Below are 21,717 nucleotides of genomic sequence, written 5' to 3'. Positions count from 1 at the left end.
GAGTTATTTCCCTTTGTGTAGATTGTGAATGGATGTGCATGCATGCTTTCTATTTTCCTAATTGAATTTGAATCAATCGCACCAGATCTATGGTCTTGTCATATATGTACAAGAAATACGACAAGTACATTAATAAGTATACAGAAGTTGACAATATTCCACAGGTAAAGATGTAGTAACATATTTTTTCTAACTTGATGGCATCTTCCTGCACCTTAAATAGTCTCCCCAGGTTATTTGTTGTCCTGGTTCTCTGCTCCTACCGTAGATGGTCGTTGTGACACTTTGGTGTACTCCACTTATCTGTATAAATGTGTATCAGCAAGCCAAGATGTAAACCAGGTATAACTGAACTACTGGGAGTCCTTTTTTGTACGTACATGTGGTAACAGAGACCGAACTCCGACGTCCAGTATAACATGGAATTCGACATAACACTCGTAGTAAGGTTTTTCAATGGCATCGATAAGTTAAGTGTAGACAAAACAAAGATACTTCATCATTTTCCTCCTTTATTACGAAATTTTGACATTTTTACACAACAAGTAGCAATGTCCTATAGAAACGATACAAACGTCCGGTGCATCAAGTCTGGATAATGGCCTTCTACCGAGTTAGTTCCTTCAAATAATCTTTACATGTATGGAAAAAAATATCAATTGCAATTTAATAAATGAATAAACCCTTTGGTTTCATGATTTTTTTCTTCTTCAAAGAAATGAAAGTTTGGAATATGAACACTTATGACTCATGTGATATTTGTACATAGGAACGCCTTGTCACTCGCCTAGTTCGATAGTTTACTTCTACAGTCAGTGTATATCTTTAATATATAAACATAATGAAATATTAAGAAACTGGCCATAAAATAAATGATCAAAAGTGTTATTAGTTACTATAAAAATTAAAGACTCTCAGCGAGCTACACTCCTGCCCGACAACAGTTAATAAAATAAGTTGATAACATCTGTTACATTTATTTATTTATTTTTATTTAAGAAGGAAAGAAATAAAAAAAGTAAAAAAGTTATCATTAAAAGTCTCGTCTCGTCATTGCAGGTGTATGTGTCCGTGTCCGTGTGTCCGTGCGTCCAAGTCATTTTTGATCTAGGTGTTACCTCGGTATTACAGACAGTTGACATTTTATGGTGCAATCCTTGTTTTGTATAAAATGGAACAGAAGTAGACGGGAACAGACGTCTTTATAAAAAAAATATCAATAAAACATACTGTAATACTAAAGTACCAAATAAGGACACCTTATAACATAAAAACTAGTCTGTAAAGGATTTTAGCATTTAAACACCTTTCAGCCTTCAAGCTCTTTTATTTTTTCGTTTGAAAATGCCTCATACGATAAAAATGGCAACCAACAAAAATAATTGTTTGCACAATAATTACATAGAAATGAATGTATCTATTAGTATAATGTAGTAAATGGGAAATAGGTTGAAAAATACAAGAACTATCAACCAATACAATACTGATGATATCGCAAATTCAAAACACAATAGTGCCTCGCAGTTCTAGTTGGCATGCTTGTCTAGTTCTTGCAAAATAAACCCGTATTGGGCTTCTTTTCTGACGTTGTTACAATATCAGTGTACACCTGTCTTGTCCTGTCTGTATATAGTCTATATCAGTGTACACCTGTCTTGTCCTGTCTGTATATAGTCTATCGTTGATTAACTTGAGGAAAGAAACTAGTAATGTGATGATATAGGATTTATGTTAAGTCCTAGTGAAACAAGTGAACGCAATGAACTTGAATCTTTGTATGACGCCCTATCATCTCCTGCTGTCGCGACTGTAGCTTTGACTGCGCGGACGGGACTTCCGGGACAGACTTCCGCCGCGCTGCCTCCGACTCTCCACGAGGTCCTCGTCACTGTAGTATTTGTCTCGTTGGTCCTGATCGTGTCGGCGCTGACTGCGGTCACGGCCTCCGCGATCACTGTCGTAGTCACGGTGACGTCTCCGCGTTTCACTGTCGTAGCCACGGTCACGGCCTCCGCGATCACTGTCGTAATCATGGTGACGTCTCCGCGCGTCACTGTCATAACCAGGGTTTCTATCATATTTTTCTCGCCGCTGACTCCGATGATCGCTGTCGTAATCGCTGTAGTTCTTCTCCTGATGTCGACTAGTATATCTGAGAGATTGCCTTGATCGATACCAACCGGTGTCGTACTCGTCTTTGTAAGCGGGTCGATTAGACCGTGATGTGGAGTTGTTCCTGCTCCTTGTGCTGCCGATTCGGTCTCGACGATCATGTGACTGAGATTCTCGGTAACTTGACCGCCGTGTGGCGCTGTCTTTAGATCTTTTTTCGTTCCTATCATCATGTGATCTGCCGCTTTGTCGATCATCACGTCTTGACCGTCTGTCGGAATGAGATGACAAGGTGTCACTGGAAGTATCAGCTCGACTTCCGATCGTACTTCTTAATCCGGTATTGCGTTTTTCTGAACTAGATCTGATGAGTGAGTGGGTGTTATCGTTTGGTTTTGATTTTTGAATGAGCCCTACCCTAGCGCTGTCAGTTTCATCTTTAGGTCTCTCCTTCTTAATGTGTTGTTTTGTTTCTATGTCGTTGTCTAAATTGACTTTTTTTCTAACGGATCCGTCTCGTTTTGTAAACCGATGGGTCGTTGTTTCCGTCGCCTTTTCGAATTTCGCTCCATCTAAAGACTTAATTGGAATAGGATTGCGACTGACTTTTTTGTTTGTTACTGATGATTCGTTACTTGATACGTAGCCATTGTTGTCATGGTTATGGGAAGACCGTCCGCGTTGTGAACCGGAAGTTGAACGGTAGCCATTGGTGGTCGAGCTGCGGTCACTGGATGCCCTTGCGGCGCGACTCCGACTTCCTCCAAGTGTGTTTTCAAAGTGTACGGAATCCCCTCCTCTGGTTTCAGCTGGAAACAAAAGTACTGCTTTAGATCGCCTGCAGCGATTTTAGATTAATACAAAAAAATCATTCCACATCCAAGAAAAACTGCAATAAAACGAACGTTAAAAAGATGCTAATGATGACAGCTAGGGAATGTTAAGTCCTCGTCAATCCCCTCGTGTGAATGTCTATTACATAATTAACACAAGTTTACAAGTCAACAGCTACACACAATATCTGATACAAAACTTCTTATCCCAGGAAATGGAGACAATATTTGTGGTTTGTTGTGGGTTTCAGCTAGGTTTTTCCCCATTTCAAAATGTATATTTAAGAAGATCTAATAATAACATTATTATAAACTTGATTTTTCAAACCTTCAGAAGAAACAGACATCTTTAGTGAAAAATATCTAGTATTCTAATTCTTAAGTATTATAAATGTCCACTATCAAACATTTCAAGTATAACAAACATATATTATTAATTTGTCGCGAGTGCAATTCTATATATCGCTAGACAAACTTTAGATACAAATATCACAACAATAAGGAGAATTACAGCATGCAAAAACAACACTGAGGCGATACATTGATTATTTAGTCGTATGGCATGTGTTTATTATCCAAAACAAGTGTACAGGCATAGTAACACTAGCACAGCTACACACTCTTACTCGCATCCAAATCATTACCGAGTATACTAGTAAGTCACTTCCGCATTTCATATACTTATACGTCATTTCCGGTTTCAAAAAATCAATATTGTGTGACTTGGTTATTCATCTCCATTGTATTATTCATTAATTTCCGGAGCACTTTGAAAGTTACAAATAAAAAAAGTAAAAAAATAACTAATGACACTTTCATACATGCATCCCGTTGTATACATAAAACATGCATTGAACATCACAGGGAATAGAAATTAAAATTGATCGTTTTCTTCCATTTACACTCTTATCTAGTATATCCAAATAGTTTATGATAAATGATCTGTATTTACACAACATGTTCTGAGAGAGAATATCCGCACCTTCTATGTGTCAGCAGCTGCAAGAACACTCTTAAGTATGGTTTCAACTTTTAGCAGCTGCAGTAATGCTCCAAGTAGGGTGTTTTCGGCATACATGCGATTAAATGATTTATGATTGAAAACCAATTTTTTGTCCAAAACCATTTTCGCAAAATAAAACAAAAGTTGTCTTATCGTTTCAAATCGGCAGTGCATTGTAAGAGGACTTTGTTTAAAATATCGTTTTAATCCAAAAATATTAACGAGGTTTTAGTTTGATTCCGTAACATGTGCTTTCACATAGATCATAAAGCGTGTTGAGTGCTATTATGTGTAATGCCCGTTTACCAGATAACTGTAACTATTGGAACAGTAACACACAAGCAAGCCAATCAGTCACGTCTTTACTAGATTGTTACTTGTTTGTGTTTTTGTAACTTCTTTAACATTGAGATGACACCGATATATTTTACTTTAAATCTGGTTACTGATTGGTATTTATTTATAACTTGGCCAGACTCAAACGGAAAACCAAGTTTTCTCCACTTAAATTCAGTCTACGTGGTTATTCATCTATATAAGGACAGGTTGATAATAAAATGTATCTTTCCCACAAATTGATGTTATAGTTAGTGAAAACGTCAAATCGGGATATCCCTCTAATTGGCATATGAATTCAACTTTATATTTGAAGGAAAGCAATTAAATACCCGTGATTAAACTACATTTTTTAACAATAATTTGTGAACCGCTTTGAGACGACCTAAGAAGTTGGTTGTGATAAACCGGTATAAGAACGTCGAATTATAAAGTATTATTAATTTCAGACGAAACAATTAATAACAGGACAGAAATTTTCCTGAGAAATCATAGGTAGAATCCTAATCCCATCATGTCCCCAGGAAATGTCCTACACAGCTTATTAGAGGTAATATCTGGCCATTTATAAATCATCAGTCCTAGGTATTACTTAACATCAGTTTATGTTTGCCCGTAAACTTCAATAACACAATAACAATTGGAGTTACCGCCCTTGAAGGTTTTAGTAAAATATACAAAAATAAGTGTTTTATAAATCGAACTTGCTGAAATATCAGGTTATTCTACATAAATGATACTATGTATGAGAACATTTGTATATATACACACACATATATGACAACAGTTCTATATTATATACATATATGACATAGATAACACCACAGCAGTATATTAAATATAATTTATATATGTATAACTATATCATGGCCGAGCACTTATCTTTAAGTCTGTATAAATAGAAACAAGGATCTGTCAGTCCTGTCCACCGTCACACATTTCCGTGTTAAAAGTCTACGGTTTAACATCTGTTAACGTTCGGTGTAGGTTCATTTAACACTTGTTCCGATTAAATTCTATCAGGGCTGTCACGATTTAAATTGAAAACAAAACCGATTTATTGCAATACACAAACATATCGGATCGTATCGCAAAACAGAAATGAAATATCGCTGTATCGCAATATTTTCCAAAAGCTTATGTTTATATATCTGCTAGGTGTTGAGCTGAGCAATTTACTTCATATTCTAACAGGTAAAACCAGTAAACATGAACAGGCCGTTACAAGTGTAGGGAACCAGCTAACATTTCATCATCAATGGTTGGTTTAACGGAAATCTGTGTGGTTCATCTTATTTATAATTCAGAACACATTTTCTATGACAATATATTGGGATTCGTATCGAAATGCGTTCGTTGTGTATTGCAATATACCGTATATTTATCTCCGAGCGTACAGTGACATCCCTTAGTTGTAATATACAGGAAATGTTTCTTTAGTGCAGATTTCCCTGAACAAATATTAGGATACACAATTTAAAATATAAATCGTGTCTGACGTTTGATTATTAATACGTTATATTAATGTTCTTATCAAAATGGCGCGTGGCATTCAGATTTCAATCTGCAATGTCAGATAATGGTAGAATAATGGACATTTATTAACCTTCACAATATACCTAAAGGTCTACAAGTTTACTCTCATGTGATCTAGTTAGCAGACCACGTGACGTCTTTACCAGATTACTATCATACTTACACTCTGGAATGGCTCTTAACAGACCAAAACTAATACCGGAAGTATAAATGTCCTTACAGATTCACAATTGCGTACTCGGATATATATATATATATTAGTTAAAAGCATACACAAATTAATCGCCCAACTGGAGTTATAGTGTCTTTTTCACATATTCAATTAAATCCAAACAGTGCTGCGCACGACACCATTTCAAACTGCGCACGACACCAATGCTTTCCATCTCATTAGTCACTGTTCTTCCTTATGACACGATTCAGTGTTCCATAAGCCATATGTTTTACCTAGTACCATATTGTCGTTTTTATAAACGTTCACAGTGTGCTGTCAAATCACTATCACAACAATGTCAAGGCCGTCAAGTGACAAACAATAGGTGGCGTTACCGTCACGTGCAACAGTAGATTCCCAAAAACGATACAACATGTACGTTTCGCGTATCACACTTACTCGTCTCCAAACATCTTTGTAGTTAAAGTAAATCTGCGTGCTTTAGATTGTAACGTCATAGTCTTTATATTTCACACCCAGTGGTTCGTAAAACGACGAATTTGTCATGGATACAAGTCCCATTCTTCCACTACACGAGTACGTCACGTGAGGGGTGGGACGTACGTTCGTGTTTAGTTCTCACAAGGGGAGGAGAAGGGCCACACAAAGTTGTCCTCCGGCTGATTCACATAGAAAAATACACAAGTGATGTGTCCGTTTTATTGAACAAACGTCTCTGATCAAACATTTTACCTGGTATACCCAACATCCACATTGTTGTATTCTAAATCCTAAGTAAAACGAGTCTCGTCAACAAGGGAGGAAATAGCACCTCTGTCAGGGTCGACGTATCGACCTGTTCAAGTACGGTTTGATTTGCTGTTCGTTGTATTGTATGGCATCCTTGAGAAAGAATCCTTCAAATGTCAGCTTTTTATCACAACAATAAAAAGAGGATCATTTAGCTGCGGCGTAGTCTTGTAAAATCATGTTAGATAATATGGTAAAACTTTGTAACAAATTGTAAAAATACTTTTTTATGAAAAGAAACCCGATGTTTATTTCTTCCGTTTCTTTTTCTTAGCGTCAGCGAAAGCTCCAATATATGGCGACGGCTTCTTTTCCCTTTCCCTTGACCTTGACCTGCGTCGATGATGTGACCCCCCACTACTAGGGCGATGATCTGACCTGTGCGAGCCACTGACGTCACTAGCGTCGCCGCCTGCGCTCATAGAAACACGTGGTCGCCGACGTTGACCTGATTGTGAAGACGATTTACTGTGACTACGACTTCGCCCACTCCTTCGCGCGTTATCGCCCTTGACGAAGTGGTGATCGTGCGTACCGTCTGTAGTCGATGATTGGCTGCCTCGGTCGTCTGTGCTCCGAGAGGTTGAGTCTGTCCGAGTACGGTTTGTTGTGTCCGTAATGTAGCTCACTGCACCACGTGAGCTACTAACGTAAGAGTCACTACTATCATCCCGATCCCGATGCCGTCGGTCGGGGCGCACACGCAAACTTCTATCACCTTTTTCGTCGTCTTCGTATGCCTTGTTGTGGAACACACTGTCTCCAGTTTCATCCGTTGAGTCGTCGTTCCGTCGGCGACTCGGTCGGTTGGAGTATGAACGACGTTCTTTTCTGGCAATTTCCTCTTCGTATTGTAAGTCTATACCCCCACGCGTGGACTCCGTGCTGGGAGCGCCATTGACACTACTATAATCGTCGCCGTCTACAGAGTTTCTGTACGCTTTGTTGTCATGGCCTCCATAAGCAGGCCGGTTATTACGACGCTTGCTCCCACGCCCTTTACTTTCAGTTCGTTTTAAGATACCGTTGACAGGTGGATCATTCGAAGCAGCTGTAAACGAAATACGTCGTAGTCAAAACACAGTTTTCTTTTTCTTATTTTCCATCTCCGTAAAATAGCATTTCTTGAAAGAAGCAAGTTCTGATTGGTTACAAATGGTGATTATCACATGTCAATCAAACAGATGAACTGTCTTTCCGAAATAAGAAACGTATCAAGACCATTCGTTATCAACTCATTCACTCCCGAAGACACATTTGAACTCTTCCAATTCAAAAGTTCATTATGAAATTTCAGGGGTGAAATAGTTAATACCTGTGTGACATACAACCATATATATACTAATTCTACTGATACGAACGACATACAATTAGTACTCACCATACCCATTCTGAACGTAGATAGTCGAATTCATGATAGGTTTAATATCCAGTCACTTTTTTTTATCATAAACCAGTCACCCGTTCTACTTATATAGTCACTGTGTAACTTATCTAGCCACTTGCTTGATAGTCCTGAACCGAACAGAAGACAAATGGGATGTGGTGATTAACCAGGAAAGCGGGAAGGAGAATGGTAACAAAGTGATGGGAAGGAGAAAAGTACGAAGTGATGGGAAGGAGAATAGTACGAAATGATGGGAAGTGGTGGATCGATGCTAGTGTCAAACACACGAGATCCACAGATTCATGTCCGATACCAATCTCCTGTTCTAGAAACATATGTTATCCTATTTTACCCCCTTTTTTGTTGTTCTAAGGAAGAAGTTCGTGTTTTATTAATTATGCATGTATGATCTAATTTCTTTAAAGGAGAAGAAACATTAAAATGTTATTGATCCACGGGTTGTCTTTCAGTACTGTACCTAGATTGACACGACACTTGCGTGCAGAACCCGGATGTTATCCTGATTGGTTGGTGCCTGGTGTCGTCTCATCATTGAACTATTGGACCCAAAGAGATCCAGCAACAAACACCAGTTACACCGGATACTGGGCTCAGGAAACTGGCAAATGGTTCAGACACAGGCTTAGAATAATTTGACCCAATAACATACTACAATTCCACACATTGATGTCATTCCACACAGTCACTAGAACCTAGACGATTCGGCTTTATGTAAATGCTGGCAGATCCTGCAAAGCCTTGATTAGCAGATGATGTGTTTGATAATGTGTTTTAAATGTTCTTCACACGACAGGCTTATCAATGAAATACTAGAATACTAGATTTATAAAGGTACAACATTGATTGCTATAATGACAAGTAGACCAACATGTCACTGACTTGGTAGCCGAAATCTTCCTACACAATACATTTGTCGTTTTTTACAGCATCACATTCAACATCCCATCTGTATCAAGTTATTCAGTGGTCCTTTCTGCCACAAACACTCCATTGATAGTAAGGAGAGAGAGGGGTAGACAGGGGTTTAGGTAGGGGAAGAAGAGAGAGAGAGAGGGGGGGGTATAGACAGGGGGTTAGGTAAAGGAAGAGGAGAGAGAGAGAGGGTATAGACATGGTTATAAGGTAATGGAAAAAGAGAGAGAGAGAGGGGTATAGACAGGGGGTTAGGCAGGGGAAGAGCGGGTTAAACACTCCATTGATAGAAAGGGGAGTGAGGGGTAGAGACAGGGGGTTAGGTAGGGAAAGAAGAGAGAGGGGTATAGACAGGGTGTAAGGCAGGGGAAGAAGAGGGTAAAACACTCCACTGATAGTAAGGGGAGAGAGGGGTAGAGACAGGGGTTAGGTAGGGAAAGAAGAGAGAGAGGGGTATAGACAGGGGGTTAGTTAGGGGGAGAAGAGAGAGAGAGGGGTATAGATAGGGGGTAAGGCAGGGGAAGAACAGGTAAAACTCTCCATTGATAGTAAGGGGAGAGAGGGTTAGAGACAGGGGGTTAGGTAGGGAAAGAAGAGAGAGAGGGGTATAAACAGGGGTTAGGTTGGGGAAGAAGAGGGGAAAACACTCCACTGATAGGAAGGGGAGAGAGGGGTAGAGACAGGGGGTAGGTAGGGAAAGAAGAGAGAGAGGGGTATAAACAGGGGTTAGGTTGGGGAAGAAGAGGGTAAAACCCTCCACTGATAGTAAGGGGAGAGAGGGGGAGAGACAGGGGTTAGGTAGGGAAAGAAGACAGAGAGGGGTATAGACAGGGGGTTAGACAGGGGAAGACTGGTAAAACACTCCATTGATAGTAAGAGGAGAGAGGGGTAGAGACAGGGGGTAAGGTAGGGGAAGAAGAGGAAAAACACTTCATAGATAGTAAGGGAAGAGAGGGGTAAAGACAGGGGGTTAGGTAGGGGAAGAAGAGGGGAGGAGAGAAAGGGGGCATAGGGGAGAGGGTCAGAAAGACAGGAGGTTGAAGAAAGGAACAAATGTGAGTTATGAGGAGTTACATAGGGCAGACAGAGGAATTGAAGAGACGAAAATGGGGTGCGGAGGGGAGAGAGAGATATGAAGAGAATAACATAGGGGAAAGTGGTAGATAGGGAAGGCAAGGGAATGGGAGAGATGAACAGAAACGAGGGGGGGTAGGTGAAGGGGGAGGGGGCAGAGAGGAGGTAGAGATTAACAGTGAGAGTGTATAGGGAGAGAACACAGAGGGAGAGGATATTAGGAAAAGAACATAATGGGAGGGGAGACAGAGAGAGGTGACAAAGAGAAGGACATAGTGGGAAGAGTTAGGGGGAATTAAGAGAAGGACAGAGTGGGAGGTTTTAGGAGCGAGGAGTTGGAGAAAAAAGGGTTCCTTAGATGGATGGTAAATAATAACAGAAAATGGGACTGGATGGAAACCTACTGAATGAATACGGTGAGTTTAAACTTACAAGTGGTGAATACAGCCGGGGACTTGTTGCCATACTTCTCCTTCTTCCCCATCATTCTCCAGCAGACGATCGCCACGACGACGATGATGACGACGACGACCAGACCGACACCAATGCCGATACCGGCAATGACGCCGCTAGACGCTCCTCCGCCATCAGACATTGTCGGTTTTGAAAGGTCAACTTCCGGTCCTACAAGAAAACAGAACAGACTCAATGACAGAGTTTAGTGGGTAAACAGGTATGGTATAGAGTTGTTTGGGTGTACAGATGTACTACCAGCTAAGTTAGACGTACAAGCACATAATTGTATATTGAATAGGATAACAAGGACATGTAGAATAAGACATGATGGGACTCCTTACTACAAATGTAGTAAACAACAGGCCGCTGTTACTCTCCTTACTAGTAAACAACAGGCCGCTGTTAATCGCCTCACTAGTAAACAACAGGCCGCTGTTACTTAAACTTCGGTTAGAGGTAACTAACGGTAAAGCGAAAACAAGAACATCTGATACGTAGGTTCTGACAAATGAGATTGATATGGTTTGAGGATATTTTTTTTGCTTTAAACCCCTTCTTTCTTTGTGACAACAATTTGAATTTTTCACTTAACACTAGTTCAGGTTTAGCTACCTTTGAGATATTGGGGACAGGAAGAGAGTATTCCTGATGAAATTAGGACGAAAAATCTCTCAGTCGGCCGGGATGCAATTACAGGGAAATGAGAAGCAAAAGCGGTAGCACCTGTACAAAGTGAATAGACTATATCTGTATACATCTACATATAGGCACAGTGATACTTACCTGAACGATAAAGGAACAGACATAAAGCAGAAAGAATAGCATAACTAGGAATGGTTTAAGAAGTACAATCAGCCTATCGTGAAAAGTCTTCATGCTAGACAAACCGGACACACTAGGATTCTATCACATATCTGCGTATTATAGAAGCAACACACCACAAAATCTACGAAAATACTTGGTATGGATATATGGGCTTACGTCACAGAAACAGAAACGAAAATACCTCCATTAACATTTGGGGCTATAAAAACTATCACCGAGGAAATACATTTTAACAATGCAGCGTCTATCTGTATAAGCAGACCGATCAGCCCTAAAACCGCTGCCTACTAAAGTAAAACGCGGTGTCCCCAAATGGAACGTAAAATATAAAAATGACCTCTGTCACGCGTAGTAAAGACAGAAACAGGAAATGATCAGTTCCATATAAATTATTGAAAAAGGAACCAACCGTTCTCGTTGGTGATGTAGATCCGGAATTGGTAGAGGCTGCTGGAGTCGGCCACTGGCTTGTCTAGTCTGACTATCACCTCACTGGAGAAGGATTCGTACACGGTCTTCCCAGGACTACGACAACCTAGGCTCCACTGCAATTCAAAATTTGATTACACCTCTGTACTCTCTTCTTTCTCCAATTTGTTACACACAAAATAAATCAATTTAAGCTATAGAGTTAACAGGAAAAAAAAACTTTGACAAACTGGCACTTTTAAAATGGCCAAGAGTTTATTATTCCAAGCAAGATAGTCTCTTTTATATGAAATGCGTATAACTATATACGCCTTAAATAACACAAACTTCGTACGTAAAACCGCACTAACTTTGAATAATGAACGTAAAAAAGACCAGTCAGAATGATTAAAAGCATGATTTATTAACATTTGATAACATAAACTAAAATTCTAAAAAACAAACCGAATCCCGAATATATATATATATTTTTTTTAGTCCTATAACGAAGATAAATAGAAGGTTTAATTTCCGTCCCAGACTCGTACTTTCCCTGTGAGACTACATGTATGACTACACGTAAGACTACATGTAAGACTACATGTATGTAAGACTACATGTAAGACTACAGGTAAGACTACATGTAAGACTACAGGGAACGTATGAGTCAGGGACGTAAATTTAGATTATTCAACCGCGAATTATTGAAAAAAGTAAATGAATGATGTTGGTGAGTGTTCAACATATATATAGCTGATTACAGTAGTCAGAAAACCATATCGGTATACCAGAAAGAAAATGTCATGGTACTTGCCCTAAGCCCTACGATCATTCAACATCTTTCATCTTTGTTAGTCTGAATGTGTATACCATCAAACTGCCATCACATGAGTTTGAATTATTTCCCTCCAAAGTAAGTAAAATTTGACCAAATGTATGAATTCCGGGCCTTCCCAAAGGTTAGAACGGGTGACCTTGGGGAAACTGAATTCCAGCTTTTACCTTCATACTTTCTATTCACGTAGAGAAGATTGATTCTAGCGCAGATGACCGTAAATGTACATTATTAAAGTGTATACATTTCGAATGCTAAAAATAATAAACTTTGAATGTGAAATGACATCAAATAGCATAAACCACGTGAGAGACGTGTGCAAAGTTAGCAGATTTTAAAAACATATATAGTGTATTGCATAACCAGACAAAAACAGTTTCATCATTCTTTAAATAGATTTAGTGTGGAAAGTGACTTTTTCCTTGTTACGTTTTACGGAGTGTTAATATTAACTAAAATAATACTCCCCACTGTACACATGAGGAATGGTCCAATCCTACATACTGTGATTGACTGATATTTCCATTTCCTATGCATCCTTCCATTGCAATGCATGGAGAAGGCAAATGCTGTTGTAAGTCATCTACCTTTATTGTGAGGTCATCAATTTCATAACACTGCTGTCAAAACCTAACTTTCTGTTCAAAGAACATTTCAAAATAACAAAATAAAGCGTAACTACTTGATCAAAATTTAAATATAAGTAATAAATATTTTAGAAAATATTCGTATGGTCCTATAACACACATTTCTATTGCTGACAAACTTACATAAAACCCATCCGGGCTTTATTAAGTTTGTCATCACTAGCAATGTGTGTTATATGACCATAAGCACATCTGTTAAAACATTCATTGCTTAATTAATTGTCGTGCCCCTGTGGTGGTTTAGATGGCAATACTTACCCTAGGGTCGTTAAACATCTTCTCGTCCCCATCGTAGATGTTGACAAAGATACCACAGCTACCGATGGAAACCTCGTAGACATGGATCTTGAGTTTCTTGTTTGGTGCGCTGAACTTGTTGAAACACTTATCTCTGCCGGTATTGATGCCCTGACGTGGGTACGACTCGAGCCGGTACACGTCGATATCGTTCACTATATACAACCGATCACAGTCGTTTTTTTCGTAGTTCACTGAAAAATAATATATAATATAGATTTGAATTCGAATAATTAAACGAATTAGTTCAGTAGACGGTCGCTACGGTTAATCAAAGCATGCATACAATGTCTGTGTAACTTAGTAAGAACTGTAAGAATTATTGGTAGCCATTAAAAATGAAGTTTTTTAAATTATTATTTGTTAGGTGGAATGTCACCGTAAAGGGCAGTAATTCTGTTCATGGGACGTATGTATCGGAGATAGTACATTGCGGTCTGCTACGTAAAGGTCAATGACCATACGCTGTGGTCGGTGAATGTCTGCGGTTTTGGGTGACTGGCTGTTCAGCGAAGGTTGGTCAGCCTATAGCTAGATGAGTCCTGAGTTGTACAACGTCACTAATATATAGTAGTATCTCAGTGACCATTTACGATAACTCATGAATATTCGTTTTACACTAACGCTGTCGTTACGTCTCGTTGGTATAAATGGGTGTCAGGATGTCTGGGTATGTGTATACGTATGACTCAATAACCACGTGTTTAGTGAATGGAAGTGTGACCTTGTCAGCTATCTCCGTGACGTCATGATCGAGAATAATACATTTCTCAACAGCTGCATCGTTCGGGTGGGTAAGAGAGCCACGAACCAGCCGATAACTCCAGACAGTATCTGTTCAGGCGGGTAAGACTGATAAGAGCCAATGGCCCATCGGAGACTACCAATATTAGCTCGGTATAGTTGACGTTCGTTTTGAAGGTGTTGTGAGGACAGCAATAGACATAAGTTGTGCTGCAGCATGACTCGGACACATGGACATACGACCGGGGACTAGTATTACTCGGACACATGGACATACGACTGGGGACTAGTATTACTCGGACACATGGACATACGACCGGGAACTAGTATTACTCGGACACGTGAACAAAGATCCGGGGAGCTGCATGACTTCGACGCATGGACATAAGACCAGGGACCAGTATGACTCCGACACATGGACATAAGATCGGGGACCAGCATAACTCGGACACGTGGACAAATGTCAGGGCACCAGTATGACACGGACACGTGCATATAGGCCCGGTACTAGTTTGACTCAAGACATGTGGACATATGTCCGGGACTTGTTTGACTCGGAAACGTGGACATAGGTCCGGGACTAGTATGACACGGACACGGGGACATAGGTCCGGGACTAGTATGACACAGACACGTGGACATAGGTCCGGGACTAGTATGACACAGACCCGTGGACATAGGTCCGGGACTAGTATGACACAAACACGTGGACATAGGTCCGGGACTAGTATGACTCGGACACATGGACATAGGTCCGGGACTAGTATGACACGGGCACGGGGACATAGGTCCGGGACTAGTATGACACAGAAACGTGGACATAGGTCCGGGACTAGTATGGCACGGACACGGGGACATAGGTCCGGGACTAGTATGACTCGGACACATGGACATAGGTCCGGGACTAGTATGACACGGGCACGGGGACATAGGTCCGGGACTAGTATGACTCGGACACGTGGACATATGTCCGGGCCTAGTATGACACAGACACGTGGACATAGGTCTGGGACTAGTATGACACATACACGTGGACATAGGTCCGGGACTAGTATGACTCGGACACGTGGACATATGTCCGGGACTAGTATGACAAGGACACGTGGACACAGGTCTGGGACTAGTATGACACGGACACGTGGACATAGGTCCGGGACTAATATGACACAGACACGTGGACATAGGTCCGGGACTAGTATGACACAGACACGTGGACATATGTCGGGGACTAGTATGACACAGACACGTGGACATATGTCGGGGACTAGTATGACACAGACACGGGTACATAGGTCCGGGACTAATATGACACGGACACGTGGACACAGGTCTGGGACTAGTATGACACAGACACGAGGGCATAGGTCCGGGACTAGTATGACTCGGGCACGTGGACATATGTCCGGGACTAGTTTGGCACAGACACGTGGACATAGGTCCGGGTCTAGTATGACACAGACACGTGGATATAGGGCTGGGACTAGTATGACACAGACACGTGGACATATGTCGGGGACTAGTATGACACAGACACGCGGACATATGTCCGGGACTAGTATGACACAGACACGTGGGCATAGGTCCGGGTCTAGTATGACACAGACACGTGGACATATGTCCGGGACTAGTATGACACAGACACGTGGGCATAGGTCCGGGACTAGTATGACACAGACACGTGGACATAGGTCCGGGACTAGTATGACACAGACACGGGGACATAGGTCCGGGACTAGTATGACACGGACACGTGGACATAGGTCCGGGACTAGTTTGACACGGACACGTGGACATAGGTCTGGGACTAGTATGACACGGACACGTGGACATAGGTCTGGGACTAGTATGACACGGACACCTGGACATAGGTCATAGACTAGTATGACTAACATACACATGCGGGGACAGTAGGCTTACGTCATGTTACGAATCAAAACAACTCTGTCATATATATTTCTTTTATCTATCTCTATTTACAATAAATTACGTCACTGTGTTGTCAGTGGTATGGTCAACATGTGTATGTGTTTGACATATTAGGTTCGACAGATTATTGATGAAGTACAATGTCTACGGACATAAAGCTACACTCGAAGATCGTTCTTACTGACAATCGTTTCCTTTGTTTTCCCTCTTGTCAACATTCATACAAACACGAAATCTCATTTGTCATACCACTCGGTCATGAATGTTGATAAAAATAGTTTGTCTGGAGTTGATACATTATGTTACCTTTTGTATTATAAGCTGTGCAGGCTACGTTCTGTCGCTAATGATAGAAATATATCATGTCTGCGCGCCCTGTCATCATTTTAACAGGACGTTTGCAAGATGAGCATTGACGCCGAGAGTTACTAGAAGGGTCAACTCATGAGGATGAAGGGTAGGGAAGAATTTGGGACTGAAGCAGAAGGTTCACTCATGGGGGTGAACGGTAAAGGGTTGGGGAGGGGAGGATGAAACAGAGGTTATAACTCATACGAATGAAGGGTAAGGGGTTGGGGGTTGGGGGCTGAAATAGGGGTTAAGTCATTAGGATGGAGGGTGAGTGGAATTCGGGACTGAAGCGGGGGATTAACTTACTGGTGAGGATAAAAAGTAAAGGCGGTGAGGAATGAAGGAGATGCATGGCTTAACTCATTACGATGCTGGTTTGACATTGAAGCCAAGCGTTTATGTGATGCTAGGACTTTGAAGGGTGAGGTGGAGACATCTAAAGCGAGGGTCAACTCAAGGTGGTATTATTATCGTCTGCTGGATAATCGATCAGCTCGGTAGTGAAGCGGACGTAAAATCAATCAATTAAATGTATATTAAGAGATTGAATCCTGGAGTTGGGGTGTTGTGATCACCTAGAGGTCCGTTTAATGATAGAACATTTAAGCCAGTGGTTGAGTGTGCTACAGAAAGATTGAAGTCCAGATATTGCCATGATGGTCATGTAAAACAGATATTGGGCTAAACCAAAACATAATAGGGAGGTGTTAATTTATTGAAACGTAGGGACAGGATTGTCAATTGATGAAGACGAGGATTGGATGTTGTGTTGGCACCTTGAAACAGAGGGTTGCGGTGTGTCCGGATATGAAGCAGGTTTTAGTGTTTTTGAAGTTGAGTTTTGTGGAGTTTAGGGTCTTGAAGTCGACGGTTGTGTCAGTTGTGGATGTATTAGACAATGGTTCAGGGAAGAAACACTGAAGGCGTGGGTTGGCTATTGGTGATGGGAGTGCACGTGCTAACACTCATGCTTTCACTTTCTAATCAAACACGTGTAAACATTTTGTAGTTCAAGTTAAAAAGGACGATTACATTTGTAGTAGCACCCTCTCGTGTCTGAATATAATGCCAGTTTCCCTCGAAGAGTATCGTTACATACAATCAATCAACTGTATTGCATTTTACATCCAATTTACAAGGATCGAGCTGCAAACATCAAACAAACATTGATACTATATAATGGACAGCAAAAACTACATACTTATGCATTCTGCAAGCCTGCCTTCCTCAGTTTAAATGACTTTTTAATAAAGAGGCTTATTTCCTGCAAAAGCTGTGGGTCATTAGATGACAATAATAATATTAAATTTTGTAGATCAGGCAATGATGGGTTAATTTTAATTTTTTGGAGAAACGTAGTTCTGATGTTTAAATTTATTTTGTATTTAAATATAAAATGTACTTCATCTTCTACAGTATTGCAGAATTTACATAGTCGGGATTGTCGAGGAATCTTTTTATATCAACCAGCCTCAATTTCGAAATTGTGGTTGCTTAATCTCAGCTTTGCCATCAATTTTCTATATTTAAAGTTGGGTAACGATAGGTAGTGTTCCTCTGCATACTTTTTTTTAATTTTACTGTATAGAAATAACTTATTATTTTCGTCCAAACTATGCATTTTTTCAAAAAAGTAAGATTCAAATTTAGCATGTATCGACTTTTTAAACAATAGTTTCATTTTCCTTTTCTTTTTTGCAAAGAATGGGTCGTGATGAAAGTCATAGTTAATATTATTATTCTTTTTTATTTGGGAAACATATGTAAACCATGTATATATTCCATTTTCGTGGAGTTGTTTATTTACTTTTAACGACTCCACACATAACGCGGAGATTAGCCGAAAGGTATACACTGTGCCTTCACGTTACGTAAACCTTGTAGTCTGTGTGATAACCTATACATACGTCTGAGTCTATACCGTACGTTCGGGGCGAGTACGGCACGCGGTAATCTGTACAATACAATCAACCTTTTTAGGAGAGAAAAAACGTGTGGTGGATACATGTCTGTAGGCGTCAGTGTCGCTGCTGGTCAAGTATGAACCTGTAACTTGACCTGTGATAGGACATTTGTAGATAGTGACGTAACAAGACGCTCAAACTGACTGGAATACAGAAGTCAGGGTCACGTGCAAAAAGTTAACAACAAAATATAGGAAATATACATGTACAATTCATTGTATTTTTTAAAGTATCGCTTTTTTCTGTACTATTTTTTTCTACAATATTATATAAAATTACATCTAAAGTTCTGTAACGTCACAAGCAACTATAGGAAATATTTAGGATACATATAAAAGTAGTTTTTTGCATTTGCTTTTTTTAATAATACTTCTAAAGTTCTGTCAACGACACAAGTTAATGTATTGGGGTCAAGAATATGCATACACATGAATTTCTGCAAGGTGAAACTATAGGTGTAGTCAGTTTTGTCGTAGTCAGTAAGCGCGTATTTAAAATGTACTCTTTGCACTGTATAATTTGGAAATTAAAAAAAATGAAAAAGTATCGCGTCAGTTAACATGAAACACCACATGATTCAATCATGTCAGGGCATACAATTGTGACTTAGAAAGACTTGTGCAAGTCCCAAAAGTATATTAATCATATAATACATATAAGAAATTTGGAATAGGGCGAAATGTGTCCAACATTTGGAAAATGATATACAGTGCATATGTACATATATGTATTCATTTGCAAATGAGTCGCCAGTATCCTGCATATGCAGGTTAATCTCCGTCCGTATACCCAAGACAGTACTATATCTACACTTATGTGGTTTCCCACCTAAATATGTAAAATGATTGTCTTACAAGTTTATCACCCCGTGCGGACCCAGATAAATATAATTCATGATAAACTACTATCCGGATGCCCATAATTTGTCTTTATGTCTCTGTTGTGTAAGAGTTATAATACAAATATTTAGTAAGGTAAAACCCAAACAGAACTTGTTATTCACATATAACAGTGTTTGTGCTAGTCGTAACGTTGGAGGTAAAATCAGACATAAATCAAAACTCCTGACCCCTTCATATGGCAAGACTAACATTTTGAGGGTCAAAAGCCGTTTTAGGTGGTCGTATATCACCGTATGGAGGTACAACGGAATATAAATCCTGCGGTTATGATAAAGATGATATAAATCCTGAGGTTATGATAAAGATGATATCACAGATGTCAGGTTATTTACATGAATGTCACTGAAAATCAACATGTAAACATGTGCTTAGAATGTCAACCCATGCAGAGACATGTAAATATATATACCATCCGTGTAGGCCTGTATCTGGGATGATCCATGAGGTATACAGATGTATTCATTGGTGTACCATTTAAAAAGTTCTTCAAACTCTATCTATATTTTTATATTAAATATTTAAAATGTTCACTCGACACAACATAAAATCTTCTAGTCCTGGGTGTGGGGCTATTGGAATTTTACACCCCTGAATTATTACATATGAGGTCTCTACATGGTCAGTACCTGCAGGCGTCCCTGATCTAGGGGGGTCGGTCACATAGGATACTGATCTTCTTGGTCTGGTCAGACTACGTACTCAGTCCACACGACAGGCATGAGTAAACAGGTAAGGAATGCCAAGATATGTCATTAGTCAATCACACAGATGTCGTTTATAGAGAGTTAGTGAATGGACTTGACCTCCATATATGGGTGTGGGGTAGAACAAGGTCGCGTTCATCAGCTGTGGGTCACACCTTGTCTATAACGATACATGTATTATGTAAATGATCGACAGTGGGGAGGTACAGTGTCCTGATATACACATGTATATATGTGTATGTTTACAATGTACTAGGATATAGTCTGTACTGATGTCACTGTACTGATAACAGGTGTATTATGGGTGGGGTACCTTGGTATGTTGGCATTATTGGGGAGTGGCAAAAGTATACATACGCGTTAACACAACGATAAACTGTGGAATGAATAACATATAATATATTGTATAAAATTACGTGAGCTATTAAAACTACTCGGGCATCTGACGTATATCCTCGTAACAACGTACGCGTTTCAATGGGGACCGCTTTACAGGGTCGCGTTTGGTTCTAGGGAGTTCACACCTGGATTACAACTTACCTATTTCTTCCGACGAGACAGTCGGCTGTTGTATTACTATAAGGCATATCGCTATAAGAACATATCTGTATCCATGTGCGATAGCCCCTTTAAGGCCATTTCGCATTCTATGTGGACGTCCACGCCGATAGGTCCCTCAGCTTGATGAATACCCGACAGGTGTATTAATCCCAACACACACTCGAGTTTTAACCTTTTTTACGTGTCTTTTCTCACCCGTATATAGTATCCGTACTGAAAACAGATCCACGAGGGATGTTGTCTGTCCCCGACACTGATTACTTCCGTGTACACCCGGGTTTATGAGTAATCAGGCTAGGAGAGCCATACTACACATATGACGCATTCATAAAGGGTATTGTCCCCAAGTAAACTGTCATACCACACACGCTTCACCCGTGCGATATGTGTCCGTCACGGTCCTCTCCTCACCTGTCCACAAGCACGTGGATATCGACCAGACGTCCGTTACTGGTCAAATAGATCAGAGATCAGAAAAGGTTAATCACAAATAAACGCTCTTCCGTATTTGATTTTTTGAATTCCACGGCGGCCATCGATGTTGCCAGAAATAGCACACCTGGCGTGGACAGGTAATAAACAACCCGTGGCGCCGTCCCGTGGACGGAATGTCAACTACATAACGATAACTCCTGATAACAGCATTTTGCCTCGAGCTGGGAACCGGTCGACAGGTAAAAAGGTTTGGTATTTCTCTGCACTTCTAAATATCATGCTTAATTGACACTTTGCTGCTCTAGGGGAAAACAGAAAGGTCGATTAAAAAAGACACTCATAACACGCTGTAAACAAGACAGATTAGTAGATACAAATCGATATATAAATGTTTGCCGATGACACGGCACTGTTAAAGTCACCACTGTTTCTCATTACAATGTTGATCCCTTAAAAAAGGCCAAAGTGATCAACGTCATGCCGG

The 21,717-nt window shown here is 40.3% G+C and overlaps 1 protein-coding gene across 2 annotated transcripts; it reads right to left on the bottom strand.

Annotated features, from left to right (window-relative positions):
• Window positions 1–495: 495 nt before the first annotated feature.
• On the bottom strand, window positions 496–21,394 carry LOC110449840 (pre-mRNA-splicing factor CWC22 homolog). Of its 2 annotated transcripts, none has more exons than XM_021496968.1 (5): window positions 20,778–21,394; window positions 13,608–13,840; window positions 11,869–12,004; window positions 10,611–10,802; window positions 496–2,921 (listed from the first exon to the last, which is right to left on the bottom strand). In XM_021496968.1, exons 1-5 carry the CDS (start codon window positions 20,881–20,883, stop codon window positions 1,789–1,791), a joined length of 1,800 nt encoding a protein of 599 aa, XP_021352643.1. In that variant the 5' UTR covers window positions 20,884–21,394; the 3' UTR covers window positions 496–1,788. The 2 variants fall into 2 exon arrangements, with proteins under 2 accessions (XP_021352643.1, XP_021352650.1); XM_021496975.1 differs by lacking the exon at window positions 496–2,921 and adding an exon at window positions 3,487–7,835.
• Between the last annotated feature and the right edge of the window lie 323 nt (window positions 21,395–21,717).

This window comes from Mizuhopecten yessoensis, unplaced genomic scaffold (genome assembly GCF_002113885.1).
Source record: "Mizuhopecten yessoensis strain PY_sf001 unplaced genomic scaffold, ASM211388v2 scaffold481, whole genome shotgun sequence".
In the NCBI taxonomy this organism is placed as follows: domain Eukaryota; kingdom Metazoa; phylum Mollusca; class Bivalvia; order Pectinida; family Pectinidae; genus Mizuhopecten; species Mizuhopecten yessoensis.
This window is presented reverse-complemented; position numbering and strand designations above follow the sequence as displayed.

Bases quoted from the DNA above. Each gene is read 5' to 3' on its own strand.
- LOC110449840 (XM_021496968.1), bottom strand. From the start codon at position 20,883: ATGCGAAATGGCCTTAAAGGGGCTATCGCACATGGATACAGATATGTT. The intron at 12,005-13,607 runs GTAAGTATTGCC...TTTGAATTGCAG, and splicing joins AGATGTTTAACGACCCTAGG to TGGAGCCTAGGTTGTCGTAG. The intron at 10,803-11,868 runs GTTGGTTCCTTT...GTTTTCTTGTAG, and splicing joins CTACATCACCAACGAGAACG to GACCGGAAGTTGACCTTTCA.